The 23,980-nt window shown below is 30.4% G+C and overlaps 1 protein-coding gene across 1 annotated transcript; it reads left to right on the top strand.

Moving 5' to 3' along the window:
* Positions 1 to 2,738: 2,738 nt before the first annotated feature.
* Positions 2,739 to 8,419, top strand: LOC105112037 (serine/threonine protein phosphatase 2A 59 kDa regulatory subunit B' gamma isoform-like). The gene is made up of 2 exons (XM_011007597.1): positions 2,739 to 4,496; positions 7,687 to 8,419. Exons 1-2 carry the CDS (start codon positions 3,261 to 3,263, stop codon positions 8,074 to 8,076), a joined length of 1,626 nt encoding a protein of 541 aa, XP_011005899.1. The 5' UTR covers positions 2,739 to 3,260; the 3' UTR covers positions 8,077 to 8,419.
* Positions 8,420 to 23,980: the final 15,561 nt, after the last annotated feature.

Raw genomic sequence — 23,980 nt, 5'->3', positions numbered from 1 at the left:
ATACATGAAAAACCTATACAATTTTATATGTTAGTAATAATGGTATAATGTGTCTTTGCTCATGTTTTTTGTGCATATCATTGCCTCACCTTAATGTCTATGCCTTTTTCTTTATTGGCAAGATAATATTTAAAATTATAATAGTAATTGTTTTTTAAAATAATTTTTTATTTGAATTTGTATCAAAATAATATTTTTTTAATTTATTTTTATTATCAACATATTAAAACTATTAAAAAACAAAAAAAATTGGAAACAAAAAAAAAGAAGATTTTAAAAATTTTCAAAAGCCTTTTTTAACCATAAAAACAAACACTCTTGTTAATACAGAAATTTAAGGCATTAAAACATGCAGTGTAGTGATAAAACAAGCTGCAAGCATCGCTAAAACTACATTCCATCCCTCTGTTGGAAGAATAAGCACAGTGAGATAAGGGCCAAAAATTGCAACGATTGTTCTAGTGCCATCAATAATGGTAGTCGTTGTTGCCAGGGCGCGAGGATTCCTTCTATTGGAACCATATGTGCCAAGCTCAGCAGAGACTGCAGTTGTGATTAAGAGTAATCGACCCACCTACGAAGAAGCCAGCGATCACCATAAGTGTAGAGTTCACAAGCTGCAAGACCTTTCCAAACTTTTGGTATAGTAAGATTGAAGGAATGCAACAGCCATGAAACCGGCTGCTATTTTAACTGGAGCTTCATATTTGTCAGATATACAACCAGCAACAACTCCACCATACAGGGCCCAGACATCAAACAGAACACACAAATTTCCGGCTTTCTCTACGGGCATGACCTCTCCTCCAATTACTGCAATTGAAATTGATGAACTCGTATTTAACGGGTCTAGAAAACTTTAGAAGGCGTAAAAACTCCATGGGCTTAGCTTAGGAAATAGTCCAATCGCATGGGTTCAATCTTGTAGAAGAGCCCAACCTCGTGGATTTAGCCTTAAGAAATAGCTCACCTTTCGGCTTTGGAAATGAGCCCAAAGCTATGAGCTTTGCCGGAGAAGTTTCCAACCTCATGGATTCAACTTTGGAGGAGAGCTCAACGCTACGAATTTAGCTACATTATAGATTTTACTTTTTCTGCACCTTTATATGTACAATTTTTTTAAAAAAAACCATATTATTACTTGTTATTACTATTAAAAAAAAATAATACTCTAACCCCTCCTTTCTATTAATATATATATATATATATATATATATATATATAACTCATGAAATATAAATATCTGATGAATTTTTCTAGCTTCAAGTTCATAATATTTTCATTCTTAATATTTGTAATATATATATTTTTTAAAGTTTATTTTTTAAAAAATATTATTATACTTTTTTTCTAAAAAGATGTTTACTTTAAATATATGAGAATCCTCAAATCTAAAAAAAAAAAGACCTTTTGATGGTATTAATCACCTTAGTCTACCAAGCACTAACTACAAATTGCCAACCATCTTAACTAGAAAAAATAAATTAAATTGCTAGAATCAAGAGATTAACTGATTATCCAACATATAAATTTTACTTCTAAAATAGGATTTTTTAGGACTTCATCATTGATTCTATTTGTGGAAAAGAGATAAAAAGAATCACTAGTTTTTAAAACTTGTATTTAATATTCCTAGGTCATTTTATGGCACATGACCAAGACACATCTAGGTCAAGATGTAGGATAAATTTACTTGTTAGGATAAATTTACTTGTTACCGCAAATACTTCTACCTAACCAAACCTTCAACAACTCATTAGTTAGGTAGAATACCTTACTCAGGTTGTGTTGACAATCTAATAAAAAAATCAAACATTTTCACCTTAACAAGTTTATACATGAGCATACTTAAGAGAATAACTACAACCCCTATTAATGCAGAGGTTTTCCTTTGTCCAAACAAATATTAAATATTTAATTTCTAAGGACTATATTTTCATAAAAATAAGTCTGGACAACTATAATGGCCTAATTAACTTAAAAGAGCATGTTGCATGATAGCTTAAAGTTGATCATCCAAAAAAACAACTCAATGTGAAAAATCCTCCTCATAACTTTTTAGAGGTATGCATGTATATTGTATAATAATTTAGATTTAAATTCTATTGAAAGGTTTAATGAACTCCACGCCAAGCTAATGACATGTTTTAATATTAATATATGCTTAAAAGAAGCAAAAAATTCAACAATATTCATTAAAAAAAATAAAAAAACATCAAAAAATTCAACAATATTCATTAAAAAAAAAAAACATAAGATAATAGATTCCAACGTAACAAATAAATATCATATGATGACTTGGATGGGAGGAGAAGTTAGTCAAATAAATAAATCAATTTCATACGAAGACAATAGATAATGGGTTCCATTGTTATCCTTCTTCCACCTATGCAAAATACATGACGAGGTTGAAAAAGATAAATCCATCAAAAATAAATAATTTAGAAAAGCAGACAGAAAAGTATCTAAAAATAGTTATTAACAAACTAAAATTATAAAATTATAAAATCATTAAATTTATTTTGGAGTCAACCCGTGGAAATATCTAAAACATATTAATCTAAATTTATTTAAAAAAAAAGAATTAATGTGTTCTTTTTTAATTGTTAATCTAAATTTTTAACAAAATCACACCCGTTCAATTTTTTTTTTTAATTGATTGTAAAACTGGATCCGAGTTAGGCTGCGGCTAAGCATGCCGGGCTGGGTTCAGTCCGGCGTTTCGATTCTTATGTTTTTGGGCTATCTAAAATTTACCCTTTCCTAAACTTGGCACACAGCAAGAAACAAAGAACAAAAAAATCTTACTATTTTTATAAATGCAACTCCCACTTCCCTATTTTTTCCTGTCGTAAAATTTTAATTTGACTCTTTTTTTATTTGATAATCTTGTTCATGTTGTTTTCCCCCCTCTTTCTCAAATCAAATTGTGGGTTTATCAATCTCAGAACAAATTTCTAGGGTTTTCTCAGATCTCTCTGTTCATGTCATCAATGTAAGTAATTCCCCCCTGTATATGAAATTTCCTCAGTTGGGTTTTTTTTCCCTGCTTTGTTGATGAATCCTGAGGTAGGAATTTGAATTTTAAGAGTCTTACATGGATAGCCTTTTTTAAATGTACAAATTTGATTATTCTTCTGTTGCCTAGCTGTGAAAAATGGATTAGTTTTGGTGTTTTCAAGGTGGAAGCTTTGGTTTTTATTTGCTGGGAATACATTAGGATTAGGGTTAGGGCTTAGGGTTTGGCTTAGCAACAAGATATGATCAAACAGATATTGGGTAAGCTACCTCGAAAACCCTCAAAAGCATCCAGTAACGATTCAAACAATGACGGTGGACTCCATGCCCACTCGTCCTTGAACTCATCTAATGGGTCCGGTTCCATTAACAACTCAAAGCTCTCTGCCAATTCGTCCAAATCTTCGAATCCGAGCTCGGGCGCTTCACGCGTGAACACTGGGAGCCTGGTACCGTATAGCAAGGGGAATCAAGGGAATAAGTCAGCTCCTCAATTGGGTCCTTTGATGACTTCTGGGGTTTATGAAGCATTGCCTAGCTTTCGTGATGTTCCTAACTCGGAGAAGCATAATCTCTTTATGAAGAAGTTGAATATGTGTTGCGTTGTGTTTGATTTTAGTGATCCTTCTAAGAATCTTAAAGAGAAGGACATTAAGAGGCAGACTTTGCATGAGCTTCTTGATTATATTTCAACTGTTACTTCAAAGTTCAATGAGATTGCAATGCAAGAAATTACGAGGATGGTGGCAGCCAATTTGTTTAGAACACTTCCATCTATGAACCATGATAACAAGATTCTAGAAATGTTTGATCCTGAAGATGAAGAACCAGCTATGGAGCCTGCTTGGCCTCATCTTCAGATTGTGTATGATTTTCTGCTTAGATTTGTGGCTTCATCAGAGACTGATGCCAAGCTCGCCAAGAGATACATTGACCATTCATTTGTGTTGAGATTGCTGGACTTATTTGATTCTGAAGACCAAAGAGAGAGGGAGTATTTGAAGACGATACTCCATCGTATTTATGGAAAGTTCATGGTACATCGACCATTCATTAGAAAAGCTATCAACAATATCTTTTACATATTCATTTTCGAGACGGAGAGGCATAACGGGATTGCAGAAATGCTTGAGATATTGGGCAGCATTATTAATGGGTTTGCTTTGCCATTGAAGGAAGAACACAAGCTTTTCCTTCTTCGTGCCTTAATTCCACTTCACAAGCCAAAATGTGTATCAATGTATCATCAGCAACTGTCATATTGTATAACTCAATTTGTGGAGAAAGATTTCAAGCTGGCTGATACTGTAGTCCGAGGTCTGTTGAAGTATTGGCCCATGACTAATAGTTCCAAGGAAGTTATGTTTCTTGGTGAGTTGGAGGAAGTTTTAGAGGCTACTCAGTCTGCAGAGTTTCAACGGTGCATGGTCCCTTTGTTCCATCAAATTGGTCGCTGCCTCAACAGCTCACATTTTCAGGTACTGGGTTTAGAATGGTTATTATTTTTGTGTTTGTCTGTTGATAAAAGATTAAGCCTTTTTTTTAGCTTCTACTGTTTTATTGTTTCTGCTGCTTAGTAAGTGCATTTATCATCTCGTTATTGACATTATATTTGTAATTACTGATCATTCTTGCATTTCATTTCATTGCATCTGAAACTTGTTTAATTATTATTTTTGCCATCTCACATTAGATGATTTTTTAATAATTTTCATGAGGATATATGAATTCCAAATTGGATAGGTGCACGTGTAGTTTATCACCTAGTTATTTGTACCACTTTTTATCTGTGTGTATGAAATTGAGAGTTTGATATCTTTGTGATCACTTTGTAATTAGTTAGAAATTTGATATCTTTGTGATCACTTCGTAATTAGTTAGAAATTTGTGGATTTTCAGAGTTTTACAAGGGATTTGTGTTTTTCTGCGTTTATGTGCTTCCTTGGTTGCGGTAATTTTTCTGCACTGAATTGTACAAGTTGGGTTTATGATATTGATGAAGAGAGGTGTAGACATTTGTCTTGGTTTAAAAAACATGCAATTCCATTGATAACTTTGTTTGCTCTTGGGTTTTCCATGTAATAGAGAATTAACATGTGCAAATAATGTGAAATCATAAAGGGATCTAACAGAATTAGCTTTTCTTTTCCACGTCATTTGCCATATTTTTCTTATCATGCATCTTTGATAGGTATCCTCTTCTCATGTGACTAAGTATTCAATACCTGAAAGAGCCTTTCAATATGCTCTTTCAAGACTCCATTGTCGTATTTAATTTGCTATTTGATATCCAAATCTAGAAGGCTGTGTAAAGTGCCATGATTTTTCTCGCTGAGATGATACTTAGGGGTGCACTCAGCTCATGGGAAGTATATAAGATTACCCCTTGAGATAAAATCAATGAGAAGCCTAACTTACCATTATGAGTATTATGGAAGCATCCATCTGTACAAGGGCCTTACAACTTGAGCTAATGTCTTTATGATGGGAGTTCCACTCCATAATGGGGACATTTTGTTCACGCCAATAGTCCATGAAATGAATAACACAATAGCCCTCCACTTCTCATCTTTCACAAGTGCCCCTGCTGTCCCCCGCCATGCCTAGGAACTTGTGTCTCTGATTTAGACATAATTCAACAAATCCAACTCTTAACAGAAATCTTGCAACCGTAACTCAGCTACTGCAGAAGTTATAATATTAATTATTTGATTAATTGGGAATTTTTAATTTCTAAATAATAAATGCTAATATTTCTGAATTTAATAATAAAAATCTAGAATGATCATCAAGTAATACTCTAAAAGGCGTGGGGAAAACATTAGAGCTTTCCCCACGCCTGTGCTTATATATTATAATTATACTTATAATAATATAATAAAGGCGTGGGGAAAACACTGTAGCTTTTCCATGCTAACAACAACAACAACAACAACAACAACAACAACAACAACAACAACAACAACAACAACAACAACAACAACAACAACATATACTAAGATATTCTGAGCTTCTTTTTTTTAATTTTTTTGTTTTTGTTTTTTTGTTTTAATAATTTTTTAAATTTAGTTTATTATGTTAATTTTTTTATTTAGTTATCAGATTTTCATGACACGAATCCCGAGTTTGATGGGTTAACCCGAATTTTATTTTTTGCTTTTTTTCTTTTTAATTAATTTTTTTCATTTAGTTTAGTTTGTTAATATTAAATTTTTTTAATTTAATTATCAAACTTTCATGATATATATCCTGGGCTTGACGGGTTAACCTGGTTTGACGGTTTAACCTAGTTAACCTGTTAATTTTTTTTATTTAGTTATTAAACTTTCATGACACGAATCCCCGATTTGCCGGGTTAACTTGATTTAAAGGGTTAACTCAGTTAATTCAGATTTTCTTCTTTCTCTTCATTAGTTTTTTTCTTCCTATTGGTTTTTTTTCTTTTTCATTAATCTATTTAATTATCACACTTTTATAACACAACCTTACAGCTAGACCTACATCCAAGGCTAGTAGATCTGGTATTGTAACCAAACTCATTTAAACTTAGGTCATGCGAGTTTTATGTTATTATTAATATTATAAATATTATTTTTGGGTCAGGTATTGCAATCAAACCTAGGATTCTTGGATATAGCTTTACATGAAGAACTAACATTTTTAGATTTTTATTTTTTTAATATAAAAAAAATAACCATGGCATCGCATGGGTCATGTAACTAATACAACATTAAAATTTTTAAATAATCAAATATTAATTTACTTTGTTGCCTTTCTATATTCTCCACCATATCCTTTATCAGATCCTCATATCACATCTCTTTCACACATCACCACTCAATAGTAGTATGTTTCTTAGTGATTATGCTATCACCATAATAATCTTCCCTATAGCAGCAGCAGTCCAAGTAAGAAAAGGCTAGCTTAAGTGTCCACCTTGCAGATGCTTTTTCATGGAACTACCCGAGAACACTAATAGATAATTTGACACTTAATGAGGCCAAGAAGCTAATTTATTTTTAACAATTTACAAGCGACAAAATCATTTCTATACATTTGCATTATCATTACAAGTATGTGTTGTTCAGCACTCCCACTGTAATTTTATGCTTCTAGGTGGGGCAATGATTGGAAGAAAAAGCCAATGCACTTCTTTTTCTGAAAATCTGTTGAATGTCTAGATGCTGAAAGTTCATCATTTGTATTGTAATAGAGGATGTAAAGAGTATTTTATGCCGTGAATATGGTTCACCTTTAGCCTTGTTTGAGGAAGCTTCTACTGTCTGGTTTTTCTCCAAGTGCAAATCACTCGTGATTTTGCTATGATCTGTCTTTGTTCATTGATGTATTTGCTGAAGTTTTATCACAATAAGCATGCTTTTCGGTTCTCAAATCTGCATGTGCATTACATTGAGGTTTTAATATGAAGAAATGAAGGATGCTGGAGTGAGACTCACTCCAGCATGCGTGCAGTCAGTTTCACATCCATTGTAGTAGATATTTTCACTTTAGAGCTTACGCTGGCTTGCTGAAATCCATATTGATAGAATCATATGGATTTACATATTATTTTCCCTGTTATTAACTAAATTTCTGCGCTCCATGTGAAGGATTTGGATTTGAACTTTGGTTGTTCATATGGATTATCTTAATCTGGTATTGTGGCAGGTTGCAGAACGTGCCTTGTTTTTGTGGAACAATGATCACATAAGAAATTTGATCACGCAGAATCGCAGAGTGATACTGCCTATAATCTTCCCAGCTTTGGAGAGAAACACAAGGGGGCATTGGAACCAAGCTGTTCAGAGTTTGACCCTGAATGTCAAGAAGATATTCTCAGACGCTGATCAAGAAATTTTTGATGAATCCTTGGTCAAATTTGAAGAAGATGAAGTGAAACAGATGGAGACACGGGAGAAAAGAGATTTAACTTGGAAGCGCTTGGAAGATGTGGCGACCTCTAAGGTTGTAAGCAATGAAGCTGTGCTTGTCTCGAAGTTCATCTCATCTGTTGCCATTGCCAGTGGGACAAGCCCTTGGGCCACTGCAGCTGGTTGAGAGCTCTGACTGGTGTAAACTGAGTTTACCTTCATGAAGGATAGAAAGGTGTTGACTGGTGACCACCTTGGGTGCAGAATTGTTTGGCCTTGTTTCGCGTGGTTCTCTCACAAGTCCATATTTCATCAGTGCGGAAGACGGAGGTTCGGTTTTGAGACACTGAGGTTACTCACCTTTTTTGTTTTCTATGCTCTTTCCTTTTTTCTTCTCATCCATGAAATTGTAAGTGTTTAATATAAAGGATTTGATTCATAGAGGTAGTCCTTCGTATTTCCTACCTTGTAAAATTTATTTTCTGTAATGATGCAAAGAAGATTGTTCCTTCCATTCAACTTTTATAACATTGTTACAATCTTCCTTCTGTGGCTCACTGATTGCCATGCGGGCCTTGGCACGATCATCTTGTCAGCACTTCCAGTGGGTGTTTTCAAGCCTGGAGCAGTCTGTGGAGAGTGGCAAAATTTTGTTCAGTTGAGACCATTCTGTATGTCCTGAGGAAGTTGTAGCCTCTAGAATGATTCTCTGACGTGGTTCCTCTAACTCACGACAAACAATTTCAAGATGGCATTAATGTTTGCCGAGGAATATAGAAAAAGTTTTTTATTTAAAAATATATTAAAATAATATTTTTTATTTAAAAAAATTATTTTTTGATAGAAGTAAGTATGTAAAAATAATATAAAAATATTAATTTAAAATAAAAAATAATTTTTTTTAAATTATTTCCGAAAAAAGGGACCAATAAAGGGTGTATCATAGAGTTTATCGTGAAAAAATTGACAACACTTTCTCATGGTCAGCTGCGGGTAATCAATGAACTAATTCTTGTTTGAACCTTGAACGATTTATAGTAATTAATAGCATGGTATGTCTTCGTGGCCGACAATTAGATTCTGGTGGTCGTTATTATCCCCAGCACAGCTGACGTAATACCTGGTCTATGCATGAATATTTCAATTATATTATGAATTCACGGAATCATCATAGAGGCAAATAAATTAATTGAAGATCTCAACTTCTTTTTTTTTTAAAAAAAAAAAATTCTCTCATATTAGCTTTATAAAGATTTTTTTTTTAAATTATAGTTCTTTTTAATAATTAAGGGGTTTATGGATATAATTGTTTAATTTAAACTTATAATTATATTTAATCCAACTTATACTATTTTACAAATTATAAACTCAATTCATTCGATTTTTTTGAATTCGATAAATTAAATATATCATATTAAACTAATTTTTATGTAAATTTTACAAATGTATAGCTAATTTTCATAGATGTGAACTAAAAGTAAAGAATGTATAAATTGGATCAAATTGACTGAATTTCAAAAATTTTAATATGCTATTTAATTTATAATATTTATTTTTTAGATCTTTTGATTTATTGTTTATTATATTTATATTATCTAATTTTATATAATATTTGTTGGTTTTTAACACCTCTGCTAATGGAAGGTGTGGGCCAAATCTAGTATTTTATTGTCATTGAGTTGCTTTGCTTAAATTCTAATTCAAATAACTCAAAAATTGATGTCGACACATTTTATAAAGAACGCAAATATCAAGAATTCTAGTGGCAGGCAAGTTCAGAGAGATTTATTTCAAATCTCCATGGATTGGAGGGTGAGTACCATATAATAAAAACCAAAGATATCATGGATTCATGGTCGCGTGATAAATTAAATTGTTTTTTTTTATTATAATGTATTTTAATTTACCTCCATGTTTTTCTTTCTTTTTATCTATGTATATATTTAAACCCATCAATTAATACAATTCTTTCCTCTTTTAATTTTATACATAGATTAATATTAGTGAACTTATTCCAACTTGAATCAGTATAAGAACATAGAATAATATAAAAAATTGAGAATAAACCATCTACAAACTTAATTATTAAAGTTTTTATTTTTTATTTTTTAATTATTTTATTTAATTATTTTTTATTTAATGAAAACTCATACTTTTATTGTTATATACCACTCTAGTTGGAAATAACACCAACACCATCACGTCGCATTCAAGATTGAAGTTAAAACACATTGATTCAAAACTCTTTTTGTTGGTAAATTAGTTATGACATCGTCTATGATTACACTCGAGATCAAATTAAAAATTGAGTTAACTTTTAAATAATATTTTAGGTCAAGAGTTATTTAAAATTATTTTTATTTGTAACATGAACTATTAATATGTATAAAATTAATTTCAGATTAATAAAAAAATTAATTTAAAAAAATATTGTTTCATAAATTTTTAAATATAAAAGCTTTAAACCCATATTGAAATGTTATATGCATTTCTAATGACTTATATAATTGTGCAAAAGTTAAAAATGGATCCTTAGGAGAGAGGAACTAAACAATGTCAACTTGTTTTTGTTAAAAACATATGCATTCCCTACTCGGGTTATGATTGTTATTTGAGTTAAATAATTTTTTAATATAAAAAATTATTTTTTATTAGTTTAAAATTATTTATTTATCTAGATTTATTAAATTTATTAGATAATATTTGATATATTAGATATTATATATTAGATAAAAAATGATTTGCTAGACAAGATATATGACAAATAACTATTATGTCTTGTGTTTGGAGTGCTTTAGAATGAACACTTTATTTTATTTTGTGTTTTGTAGACACCGGACAAGACCCAATCAAATTGAGATTTGGACCAATATGAGTGTAAGAAAAAATAGAGGAAAGGTTGATCTGACTTCACTCGGTCAAAAACTTAAGTTAACCTGTGACCCGGTTGACCTGAAATAAAATATGGATTTGGATTTTTTTTTTAATCTTTTTCATCAAAATAAGGCTGTTATGATTTTTTGTTTAATTTCGATTAACTTGGGTTGACCCTCCTAACTTCTGACCTTGATCAACTCGAGTTAACCCTCCTAACTTGTATCTTAGGCCTTGCCCCAAGTAAACTTTCAAGTTGATTTTTAAGATTATGATAACATCCATTTTTATTCTTATATTGTCTTGAGTCAATCCGGGTTAATCATCTCGATTCGTGATCTTGACCTTGCCCCAAGTCGATCCTTTATTCAGATTTCAAAATTATGATAATAACCATTTTTATCTTTATGTTGACTTGGATCAATGGTCAACCTGATTCGTGACTCAGGCCTTGCATTAGATTGATCCTCGAGTCAAGTTTTAAAAATACAATATTAATCACTTTTTATCCTTATATTGACTCGGGTTAATGATCAACCAGACTCGGACTTGGCTCCAACTTGGTTTCCAAGTTGGGTTTTAAAATTTTGATAATATTTATTTTTATCCTTATATTGACCCAAATCAATGGCCAACCCTACCCATGACCTGAACGTTATCCCGAGTTGACCCTTGAGTCAGGTTTTAACTATGATAATAATCACTTTTATTCTTAAGTTGACCCAAGTCAATGGTTAACCTTCAAGTTAGATTTTAAAATTATGATAATAATCATTTTTATTCTTACATTGACCCGGTCAATAGTCAACCCGACCTACGACCCGAGCCTTTTCCTGAATTTACACTTGAGTCGTATTTTAAAACTATAATAATAATCATTTTTATCTTTATATTGACCCAGGTTAATGGTCAACCTGATTTGGGTCTTGCTCAAGATCGACTCTCGAGTCAGATTTTAAAATTATTAAAATAATCATTTTTATCTTTATGTTGACTGGAGTTAATATTTAACCCAACCTATGACCTGAGTCATGTCTTCCCTCAATTCAAGTTTTAAAACTATGATAATGACTATTTTTATTCTTATATTGACCTAGGTTAATAGTCAACCTAACGTGTGACTTAAACTTTACCCTATTTTAACGCCACAATTGGGTTTTAAAACTACGATTATATTTATTTTTATCCTTAAGTTGACTAGTATTAACCCAAGTTAACTTTTGCATAGAGAATTAAACAACCTTATTTTAGTCTGTTTAATAGGACACAAATTTCATCACTAGAACAACCTTGGACTAGAAAAAAAAATTAATTTTTGTATTGTCCAAAATGCACCAAACAACTTCACAAAAAAATTATCATGTTTGATCCATTATTGTTCAACATATCAAACACTACCTTAGTTTTAATACATTGTTTGATTAGATTTTCATTCATGGATGATTTTTTATTTTTTTTAAAACATTAAAAAATTATTTTTAAGTTTTTATGTTAAGAAAAAAAAAAGAGCCAGACTTTAATTGTTTAAAGTGACAGGAATTCGATCTACTAAATTGAATTAATTCTAGCAACAATTTTAATCCCAAATCTCCTATATGAACATTGGATAGGAGGACTTTAGTCATAAACAAGAAAATAGAGAAAATATTATACCATTTAATTTATTTTTTAGTTGTTTGTTGTATTATTCTTCTTCTTTTTAGCCTATTATTTAGTTTTAGCTTTTGGTTCGACTATTGTAGAGAAAAAGTCATGTCATTTTTCTACTTTGTAAGCTTAGATAAGATATTCATCTATTTGAGGTATTGTTGTTTGAATCATGAGAAACTATTTGTGTTTAGATATTTTGCACAAATTGATGGACAATTTAGTTTTAAAGATAAAATATATAGTCCTTGATAAGAATGTTTTTTATTTTTTTCTTCTTCTTTTTCATACAAAATTCAACAATTACTTTATCTACATTGTTCTAAAATTTGTATTTATTTTATCTATATAGTTGGAATATATATAATTCTTGGCTTTTATATGTAATTCTCAACTTTTAATTTTAGTTTAGTTGGACTTTTGTTAATTAGATTATTTATTTATGTATTATTATATAAAGAATAATCCAATTATTTTTGGTTATTATTGTAGCAAAATATGAGTTATGCTCAAGAGAATGTTGCTTTAACAAGTAGTGTTTTGGCATGGAGGATTATACCATCATCTTTTGTAATGCATAATGACCCACTTGAGAATTTCAATTTTGGAAATTTAAAAAGATAAAAATCAAAATATGGTTTTTTATTTTACCAAATTGAACATGGTAAAATTCTTGACAAGAGATACATCAAAGTTGTTAGGTGAGGAGTCTGATCCCATTATTATGATAGTTGTTAATACATGAAAGCACAACGATTTCATGTAAAAATTATATCTTGAATAGCTTGGATAATTCACTTTATGATGTATATAGTTCTGTTAATAGTGCTAAAGAATTATGAGTTGATAATGCTAGTATGAAAAAAATTCATAGTTGATTGATTTTTTGACTTCATGATAGTCGATTCAAGGACATTGATTAGTTAAGTACAAGAGTTTCAATTCATTTTGCATGAATTCATGTTGAGGAGATGAATATGAGTAAGTCATTCCAAGTTGTTGCTATTATTGAGAAATTACTATCATTTTGAAAAGACTTAAAAAATACTTTAAGCATAAGTTAAAATAGATGAGAGTTGAAGATTTCATTCAACATTAAGGATAAAAAAAAAAAAAAGTTATATGAGAGAATAACAAGCTTTTCCTCAATAGCACTAAAACAAATGTGGTTGAACAAGTGGTGAAATCCCATAATAAAAATTGAAAGAAAAATATTGCTCCAAAGTGTATAGGCATTGCTACTAATTTCAATGGAAAAAACTTTATCTATAATAAGATTAGACACCAATTTGAAAATTATAAAAATAAGTTTTAGCAAGATAACCTTGAAAAGCAATGGTAGTTTAAGCCAATGTCACTAAATTTGAGAACGTCTCGAATAAAGAGTAAAAAATGAGCTTGACTATAATCATCTCTAAGGTCAACTTTGTAAATAATTTTAAATAATAGTGGCTTGATATTGGTGCAATAAGACATGTTTTTGCTAAGAAGATAATGTTCTCCACCTACCAAGAAATAGATAATGAACAACTGCACAGAAAATTCATTAACCTCAAAAGTATTGAACATTAGAAATGTCATACTAAAAATGACTTTTGAAAAGATTTTCATACTCAATAGCATGGTTCATGTTGCTAACATTACCAAGAATTAAGTGTCTTACTCAATATTGAGTAAAAATAATACAAATAGTCTTTGAAAGTAATAAATTTACACTCATAAACAATCAAATGTTTATTAGAATATAGTATCTATGTGATGACCTTTTTAAAACGAATGTAATGATCATTGTAATCAAAGGTTAAGACTAATAATAAGATTGCCTCTTCTTCATGCTTGTTTAAGTCTTATGATATGTGACATGTCATATTGAGATATATAAATTATAATTCTATATAAATAATGACTAATGTTGAATTATTATTAACTATGAATTTTAAGAGGCATGAAATTTGTATAGAATCAAAATTCATGAAGATTTTATTTAAAAAAATAAAAATAAAAAAATCAATGAACTTCTAAATTTAATTCACTATGATATTAGTGGTTTAAAATTTATGCAAATTGAAGGTGAAAAAAATGTATTACATTACTTTTATAAATAATTATATAATATATTATTATACCTATTTTTTAAGAAGTAAAGATGATAGTCTTGAAATATTTAAGTATTACAATATTTAAGCTGAAAATCAATTTAATAAAAAGAGAATACGAGGCATCTTTTGTATTCAAAATGGTATCATCAACCAAATTATTACTTTTTATTTATACCAATAAAATAACACTAATGAATGCAAAGATCAAACTCTGAAAAAAGTGATGAAGTCCGTGCTAATAAGTTTAGGAGCACCCAAAGGGGCATTCATCTTTGACTATCAACCACATAATTAACTGCATACCTTATAAAAAATTGAAAAAACACTAAATGAGATAGAAATGAAGAAAATCTTCTACAAATATCTCCAAATATGAGAGTGTTTTACAAAAGTGGCAATACATGATCCTAAAAAGATCACAATATAATCTAAAACTATGAATTGTATATTCATTGGATAAGTATATAATAATAGCGTATATCAGTTACTTATATATAAGTTAAGCATCAATGATGTTCATTTCAATACAATAATAACATCAAGTAATGGTATATTCTTTGAAGATTTTTTTTTTTTTTATAAATGGAGGCATAAGAAATTCATTTATTAAAAAAAAATAAAAAAAACTCAAGTGATCTTCATCAAATTATAAATACAATATCTATAAGGAATGATGAAATTAAGAAAAAGATGAAAAAAATATAAAAATGTTCTCCCTTGATTTTTTAACTTATTCATTTTAAAATAAGCCTTGAAGATACTTCAAGGCAATTACAACCAGTGGATCTTTCACTTGGAAAAAAAAAAAACATTAGGTTGTAAATGAAAATTCAAGAGAAAGATGAAAGTTAATGGAATAATTGAAAAATATAAAGTAAGATTTATTGTCAAAGATTTTAAACAACAAAACATTCTAAAATATTTTAATATATACTTATATACAGATATTAATAGCCATTACAACTATTCACAAGTTAGAAATACATCAAATAAATATAAGAAATAACTTTTTTAAATAATAATCTTGACGAAGATGTTTATATAAAATAATTTAAAGGGTTTGTTATTAAAGGAAAAAAAAAGAAAATTTAAAAATTTATCAAGTTATTGTATGGTTTGAAAAAAACTTTAAAATAATAGCAAGATTATTTTATCAAATAAGTTTAAATCAGCAAGATTTGATAAATATTTTTATATAAAAAATATAAATAAATAAAATTTACGTTATTTTTATATGAATGAATAACAATAAATACACCATGACTCAACTAAAAGATTAACTAATATTTTTTGACAAAAATGTACTTGAATGTTGCAGAAGTCATAGGGGAAATTTGCATTTGTAAGTATCATTTTGAAACCCCAAGCTCTTCCAGTCGCTATCGTGACGCTGTCCTTTCCACCCTGACGTTGTACAACTCCTCAGGAGGCTTCTCGATGTGCATCGCCTTTATACCTTGACTTTGCCAAGAAGCACTTTTCAAGATTTTGTATTCTGTGCTGCTTCAGTTGACGGAGAAGAAGCCTCAGGTTGGGGAGATGATCATGCCTGCCATAGCTACAGACAGCTTCTGCCTTGCTCCTCTGCTCAATATCGCCAGAGTCGTGTTGAAGGAAGGACACAAGTTCGAGACATATAAAGTAGCAAACAATTTGACTAGTAGATTTTTAAAACTCTCTTACAAATACTATTCAAGTGTACTCCCTCTGTGTTCCCAGTTCCCACCACCAACACAATATAACTTAACCGTGGTACAAATTTACGTGTTACCCAATATAAAGCAAGATAAAATACAACAATTTTTTGAAGAATACAATGATCTAGCCTGCCGAATTGTTTTAATACCGCTAAAGGTTAATTTGAAAACGAGGTTGTACACGGGGGTGCCGAGCGTGTATAGGAATACAACTATAATTATTTTTTAAAATATTTTTTTAGAAATATATTAAAATATTTTTTTTTAAAAAAATATTTTTAATAATTATAAATTAAAATAATTTAAAAATATAAAAAGATTAAAATTTTATGAAACGTCATTTGCACCATGTTATTAAACAGTGCATATAATGTTAAAACCAAACCTAATACCAAATCTGTGTTTAATAATATGATTTACTATATTTTTAAAAATATTTTTCAATTTAAAATATTTTTTTTTAAATATTAGCACATCAAGATTATTTAAAAATAACTAAAGATGCATCTTGATAAATAGTTTTCAATGATTATTTGCAATATTCATAATAAGGTCTATCACACACTTCTCATGAAATATTTATATTTATAAACTATTACAGTATTATCACTTGATTCTGCTTATATACTCATTTAACAAGTATTTTTAAATCTTTATTTTTACATACACTTTAACATATAATTATGGGTTGCACATTAAATTATTACATTAATTATGTTCTTTTGTTAAAGGTAACAACTAAGAAAAATTGATAGTATATAATTTGCAAAAAACAAAAACAAAAACAAAAACAAATTGATAATATTGATGATAATAAAAACGTAGATAAGTTTGGTTTTTAACAACAATAACAATAGTAACAATAACAACAACAATAATAGTACTAATAATAGTAGTAGTAGTAATACTAATAATAATAATAATAATAATAATAATAATAATAATAAAGAAAAAGAAAAAGAAGATGAGAACTTTGAGATGAAATATTACCGTAAAGATTTAACAATGATAACAATACATGTCAAGGTTAGAGGATCCACTAATGATATGTCAAACAAGTATAGTATAAACTCTTATTAGTCAATTGAAAACCACACACAAAGGAGGTTCCAATCAGATTATAGATTATCAACATGATTACATTAGTCATCTTATTCAATTAATGCTAATACTTGTAAATTTCGTCAAGCATTCATGATTATAACTTATGTTAACAACAAATCAAGTTCCTTTCATAGCTCAAGTGTCGGTTATACCATACAGTATGGGCTATGAAAGTGCCAAGCATTTGTTGTGCCAAGTGTTATACAATATAAATCAAGATTAGTCATTTAACAAGCAAAATATTAAAGAGTGAACAAGATAACAAATACAAAACATGTTAGTATCAAACATTAAAGTCCATATTGAGTTTACACCATACTTATTCTTACACCATTAGTGTAACCTTTTCACTTTGACATAATAAACTTAGCTAGACATAATGAAAGAAAGAAAAATAAATAAACAAAATAAGAACATAAATAAGATAAGATTTAACTAATTAAAGGAAAGGAAATGAAAGGCATAAACTTGATATTAATGAAAGCAAAGCATAAACATTACAAAAAATACAAAGAAAGAAAGCAAGAGCATGATCTTGATCTGGAGACCAAGATGCCTAAATGCATGGCAAATGCCTCCTTTTATAGGCCAAAATTGGGAACTATTGATTTGATGACTAATTAATGAGTGAGTGACCAACTCTTGACTTGGTGACAATCCTTATCTTCTCTTGTCTGTCCAAAACGTCATTGATAATGTCAAAATTAGAGCCACTTGAAAACATGAAAGTTGTAGGAAATTGTCTCAGCTTTCTTGTGTAAAAAAGTTAGCTCATTTTGACTTCTAAAACGCCAGATATGGCTAAAATACTGAACAGTGCTCGGGCTGGAGGACAAATTCTGGCTTCTTTGTTGTTGCTACAATTTGGACTTAAAAATGGTCTTTTTAGATCTTGGACTCTATATGAAAGTTGTAGGCCTATGTCTTACCTTTTCATGAATATAAAGTAGACCTAAATCTGAGATCTATAGCTTTAGATATGACCCAATTACCGAACATTATTCCAGTTTGGATTGCACCGACATCTCTTTTGTAAGTTTGGTCATCTCTTTGCCCTTGCAATTTAAGTTCTTAAAGTCATCAATCAATTCTTTCATTTATGTGATAGGCCTGCATTTAAAATGAACATTTACCATAAATTAAAGGTATCTTATATTATTAGATATATTATTGTAAAACATGTTTTAGTTAAGGAGTTATTGATACTTCAAGTGTAGAATGATGATATAAAACCTTGATAAAAATGCACTTTTAAGTACTAATCAAGTGGTCAATTAAAATCTGTTGAAAATATTGTATGTCAAATATATGAAACAAATGAACACTTAATCGGTAACTGTTCAACCTTGCCTTCTTTTAAAGAATGTCTCCATGAACAAGCTCATGCTTTAAACAGTTTCCAAAGAGCCAACCACAACCCATACTCCCAATCATACAACCCTAGTTTGAGAAATCACCCAAATTTCAGTTGGAAGAGTGATAACAACAAACAAACTTCATAACCACCATTTCAAGCACACTACAATTTTCAAAATTCTAATGGATATGCACCTCCTTATGCTCCATCTCCTAGAAGAAATCTTGAGGAAATATTGCATGCATTCATTGAAAAGCAAGAGACAATCAATACTCAACTTGCTCAAAACATGACAAATTTTAAAGATACTCTTACAAAATTAACATCTGCTCTCAGTTTCCAAGAGAAAGGTAAGTTTCCATCTCAACCACAACAAAATCCCAAGGGGTAATATAATGCAAATGTAAGTAGTTCCGGAAGCCAACATATGGATCAAGTCAAATCAGTCACTACTCTTCGCAATGGTAAGGTTATTGAAAAACCCACTCTTGAACCTTTTGAGAAAGATGATGAGTCAATCTCTGAGGGTAAGAAAGGGGTTGAATCTGAAAATTACAAAGAAACAACTGATTCCCCGCTAGTACTTCAATTTCCTCAAGCCATGACCAAACAAAGGAAAGTCAATCACAACTCTGAAATCTTTAAAACTTTCAAACAGGTAAGAATCAATATACCTTTATTAGATGCTATTAAACAGGTTTCTTCGTATGCTAAATTTTTGAAAGATCTATGCACTGTGAAGAGGAAACTGAATGTGAAAAAGAAAGCCTTTTTAGCCGAACAAGTAAGTGCCATTCTTCAGAACAATAATGCTTTGAAATATTAAGACCCTGGTTCTCCTACAATTTCTTGCTTTATTAGAGAGCATAAAATTGAAAGAGCCTTACTTGATCTTGGAGCCAATGTGAATTTACTTCCATATTCAGTTTTTCAGAGTCTCAATCTAGGTGAGTTAAAACCAACTTCTATAACTCTTTTACTTGCCGATAGATCTGTAAAAGTGCTTAGAGGAATAGTCGAAGATGTGTTAGTACAAGTTGATAAATTCATTTATCCTTTGAATTTTATTGTCTTGGACACACAACCTGTTGAAGCATGTAATTCATTTCCTATTATTTTAGGACGTCCATTTCTTGCAACTTCTAATGCATTGATTAATTATAGGAATGGACTGATGAAGCTATCATTTGGAAACATGACATTGGAGATGAATATTTTCAATATTTGCAAGCAACCTAAAGATGATAGTGATTTACAAGAAGTAGATCATATTGACAAATTAGTTTATGATCAACTTGAATCTACTTTAAGTAAAAATGAGTTTGAGGAATATGAAGATTTGTAAATGATTTATTTTGAGGAAGAAATCACGGATGAAAAAAGCACAAAAAATGTTAATGCAGATCTTTTGTAAAAAATGACAACAAATTCGACATCTAACATCACACCAATCAATGATTACTTTCATAATGAATCCTTACTTTCTCTTAGTCCAATGCCTTGGTATGATAAAAATATCAATTTTCTTGCTTTAGGAGATTTGCCAGCTGATTGGAGTACCCAAGATAAAGAAAAGTTTTTGAACGAAGTGAAGAACTTTTATTGTGATGACCCTAACTTATTCAAGTATTGTCCTGATCAAATATTTCAAAGATTCACTCCCGACAATGAGGTAAGTAGTGTCATTAAACTTTGTCATTCTGAAGCATGTGGAAGTTATTTCTCGTAAAAAAAGACAACTACAAAAATCTTTCAAAATGGATTTTATTGGCCCACCATGTTCAAGGACACGCATGCATTCTCTAAAACTTGTGAAAATTCTTAAAAAGTTGATACTGGTCAAAAAATTATGTTGTATAATTCTTAACTCTATGCATTCCTTAGAGAGCTCATATCAAGATGTAGCAATCCTTGTGGGGCCTGTGATATTGAGAATTCAATGAATGACAATGTTTTTAAGGAAAATGGACATCGTTTGAAAGCTTACTTTGATAATTTTCCTAATAAAAATGAATCAACTGGTTTGAATGATCTTGTAGATAAAGGTTGATTATTTTGTTTTTCTCACATTGTTTTTGTGTTTCTTTTTTAGTGATTTTTGCTAGCTTCTCTTATCCCGGTCAAATGGCGGACAACGGTACTCCGTGACTTAAGTTAGTTCTTTCAATTTCCTATAATAACTGATATCTATGCATATATTTGTGCAATTCTTTGAATCTCTCTTCCAATTCTCATTTAAAAATGGACATTAATCTTGAAAAATTAAAAAAATATTTTTCTGCTCTGCCTCAAAATGGGATTAAAAAAATTTACTGTTCTAGATGTGCAAGATTGAGATTGTTAATGAATCATGGAATTCCTGAAGATATTCGCTGGTTGATTGAAGTAAATGTCTGATTATCAGGTGAGTCCTCTAACTCCTTCATTTCACACATGCCTAGAATAGGTAAAAGCACTTTTGCAAAGAAACGTCGTGCAAAATGATTGAAAGTCTGTCATTGATGTGCTAGATGGAATTGTAATGCATAATGTTGTTCTTTAGGAATTGTATCTATAAATCGTGAAGATAAAATACAATTCATTAAAGATGGCCTGAGTAAGGAGTCTTTAGATAATCTTTTATTGAGTCTTGAGACGCATCCTAGTGGAGATGTGCATCGTGCAATTCATGATTTATGGCCACTATTTCATAAAGAACATGAGCGACTTAGTCTTGGGAATCTGACTAAAAAAGACCCTGTTTGCCAGTTTTTAAGAAAATTGGATGGGAAGCCTATCCCCGACCCATAGAGGGCGTTTAAGTCGTTCTTGGACGTAAAACCAAGGTAAGATGTGAGCCACAATCACAACTACCTGTACATACACATGCTTTTTCAAAAGTAAATAAATAAATAAATAAAGAGAGAGAGAGAGAGAGAGTGTGAGAGACTCTAGCTGGCGTACATATAGGTGGTATGATTGCCTTTTTAATTTCTCATCTATAAAATCCTCTCTTCCTTCCTTTCATTTCTTCTCAACCCATACATTCAACAAATATAGAAGTGTGTAGAAATGACAAGTTCCTTAAGTTATCATATAAGAAATATTTATGTTTTCGGTGAATCTAGTCCTGGGAAAGAAAAGAAGTTTTTAGAATTAGCAAATCATCTTGGTCAAGTGCTAGCTGAGAGAAAGATTCATTTAGTGTATGAGGGAGGCAATCTTGGGTTAATGGGAGGTGTGTTAATAACTGTATTTTTAGGAGGCCAAGTTTTGAGGGTCGTCACTGAAGCTTTAGCACAAGGGGACATCATTGGAAAAATAATTGGAGAGGAACTTCAGGTCTCCACAATGTCGGCTCGAATGAATGCAATGTTTAACCATGTTGATGCCTTCATTGCTTTACCAGTTGGCCTAGGCACATTGGAAGAGATCTTTCATATTTCCTCTTGGGCCCAACTGCACATTCACCATAAACCTATAGGTTTGTTAAATGTTAATGGTTATTATGATAAGTTGTTGTCTTTTCTTGATTATGCTGTGGAAAAGGAATTTCTAACATCTTCTGCACGACAAATCATAATCTCTGCTGCTACTGCTAAACAATTGATTGACCAACTACAATCTTTCATTCCTGTAATTGATCCTTCCATGAGTCACATAAATTGGTCAACTAAGGAAAGCTATAAAAAGCTTAGATTGGATTTGAGCCTTCATTTATGAATTTTTGTGTCTTTTGGTTTTATTATTGTGTTTTGTTGTTTCTTATATTTGTTTTAGTGTGTTCCAGGTTTGTCAGTGTTCGTTATTTCAGGTGATATCTTCTATACTCTATCATTTTACCTTTAAACATTGAGGACAATGTCTTGTTTTAGTTGGGGGGAAAGGGTAGTAGCTAAAAAAAAAAAAAACTAACTGTGTTTTCTATTTCATAAAGCATGTGCAAAACTGTTGTTACTATGATGGCAGAGTAAAGAGTACTTTTTATGACTCTTGAGACGCATCATAGTAATCATTCGTAACAAGGTCTATCATAATATTTCTTGAAATATTCAGATTTACAAACTCTCGCATTGTTATCACTTAATTCTGCTCATATACTTATTTAACATGTATTCTTAAACCTTAATTTACACACATGCACTTTAACATATGATTGTGGGTTGCATATTGGATTATTACATTATTTATGTTCTTTTGTTAAAGGTAACAACTAAGGGAAAAGGGATAGTATATAATTAAAAAAATAAAAACACAAAAAAAGAAAAAAAAAAGAAAAAAAATGATAATAATAAAAATGTAGATAAGTTTGGTTTCGTAGCCTCCCTAACCTAAGTAATTAAGCCCGAAGGGGTGTTTTAACACTAAATACCTTAAAGTCAACTGACTTGGAAGCTATTGACCCAACGCTTGTTACATGGGTTGAGGAGAAAAGCTTAAGGGAATCAAACATTGCACTATCTACATATCAGTATCTGCGACCCGAGTTACTAAGCTCGTAGGGGTGTCTTAACACCTAATGCCCTAAGACCAACTGGTCTGGGAGTCATTAGCCGAAAGCTTGTTACATGGGTTAAAGATGCATGGTGTTTTAAATTATATGTATATATATTAAAAAAAGAAATAAAAAAGAAGACAAAAATAATAATCCCAACCCAAGAAAGTTAACCTTAAACATTAGAACAAAAATTTTTTGTTTTCTTCCAAGAAAAGCCCCATAATTATGTGTTGATACATTAAGCACAAAAAAAAAGGTTTATGAATATCTTATTAAGAGTTATTGAGCAGGTATATAAATTTAATGAGAGTTTGTTTATTTTGATAGATTAATAGAAGTTAAATGATGACTATCTTGCTTTGTGGAATTTGAAAAGTATTTTTCTATTTTAACACTTGGATTACTAGGGACTGCTTAGCTAGTTGGGGGGGTATGATTGATACTTAAAAGTGTATTTTTATCAAGGTTTTATATTATAATTTTGCACTTGAAGTATCAATAACTCCTTAACTAAAACATGTTTTATAATAATATATCTAATAATATAAGATACCTTTAATTTAGGGTAAATGTTCATTTTAAATGCAGGCCTATCACATAAATGAAAGGATTGATTGATGAATTTAAGAACTGAAATTGGAAGGACAAAGAGATGGTCAAACTTAGAAAAGAGATGTCGGTACAATCTAAACCCGAATACTGTTCGGTAATTGGGTTATCTGGAGCTGTAGATCTCAGATTTAGGTCTATTTTATATGGATGGAAAGGTAAGACATAGGCCTACAACTTTCATATGGAGCCCAAAATCTAAAAAGGCCTTTTTCAAGTCCAAATTG

This window comes from Populus euphratica, unplaced genomic scaffold (assembly GCF_000495115.2).
Source record: "Populus euphratica unplaced genomic scaffold, PopEup_1.0 scaffold343.1, whole genome shotgun sequence".
Taxonomy (NCBI): Eukaryota; Viridiplantae; Streptophyta; class Magnoliopsida; order Malpighiales; family Salicaceae; genus Populus; species Populus euphratica.
The sequence above is the reverse complement of the archived record's forward strand: the minus strand, read 5'-3'. Positions and strand labels throughout refer to the sequence as shown.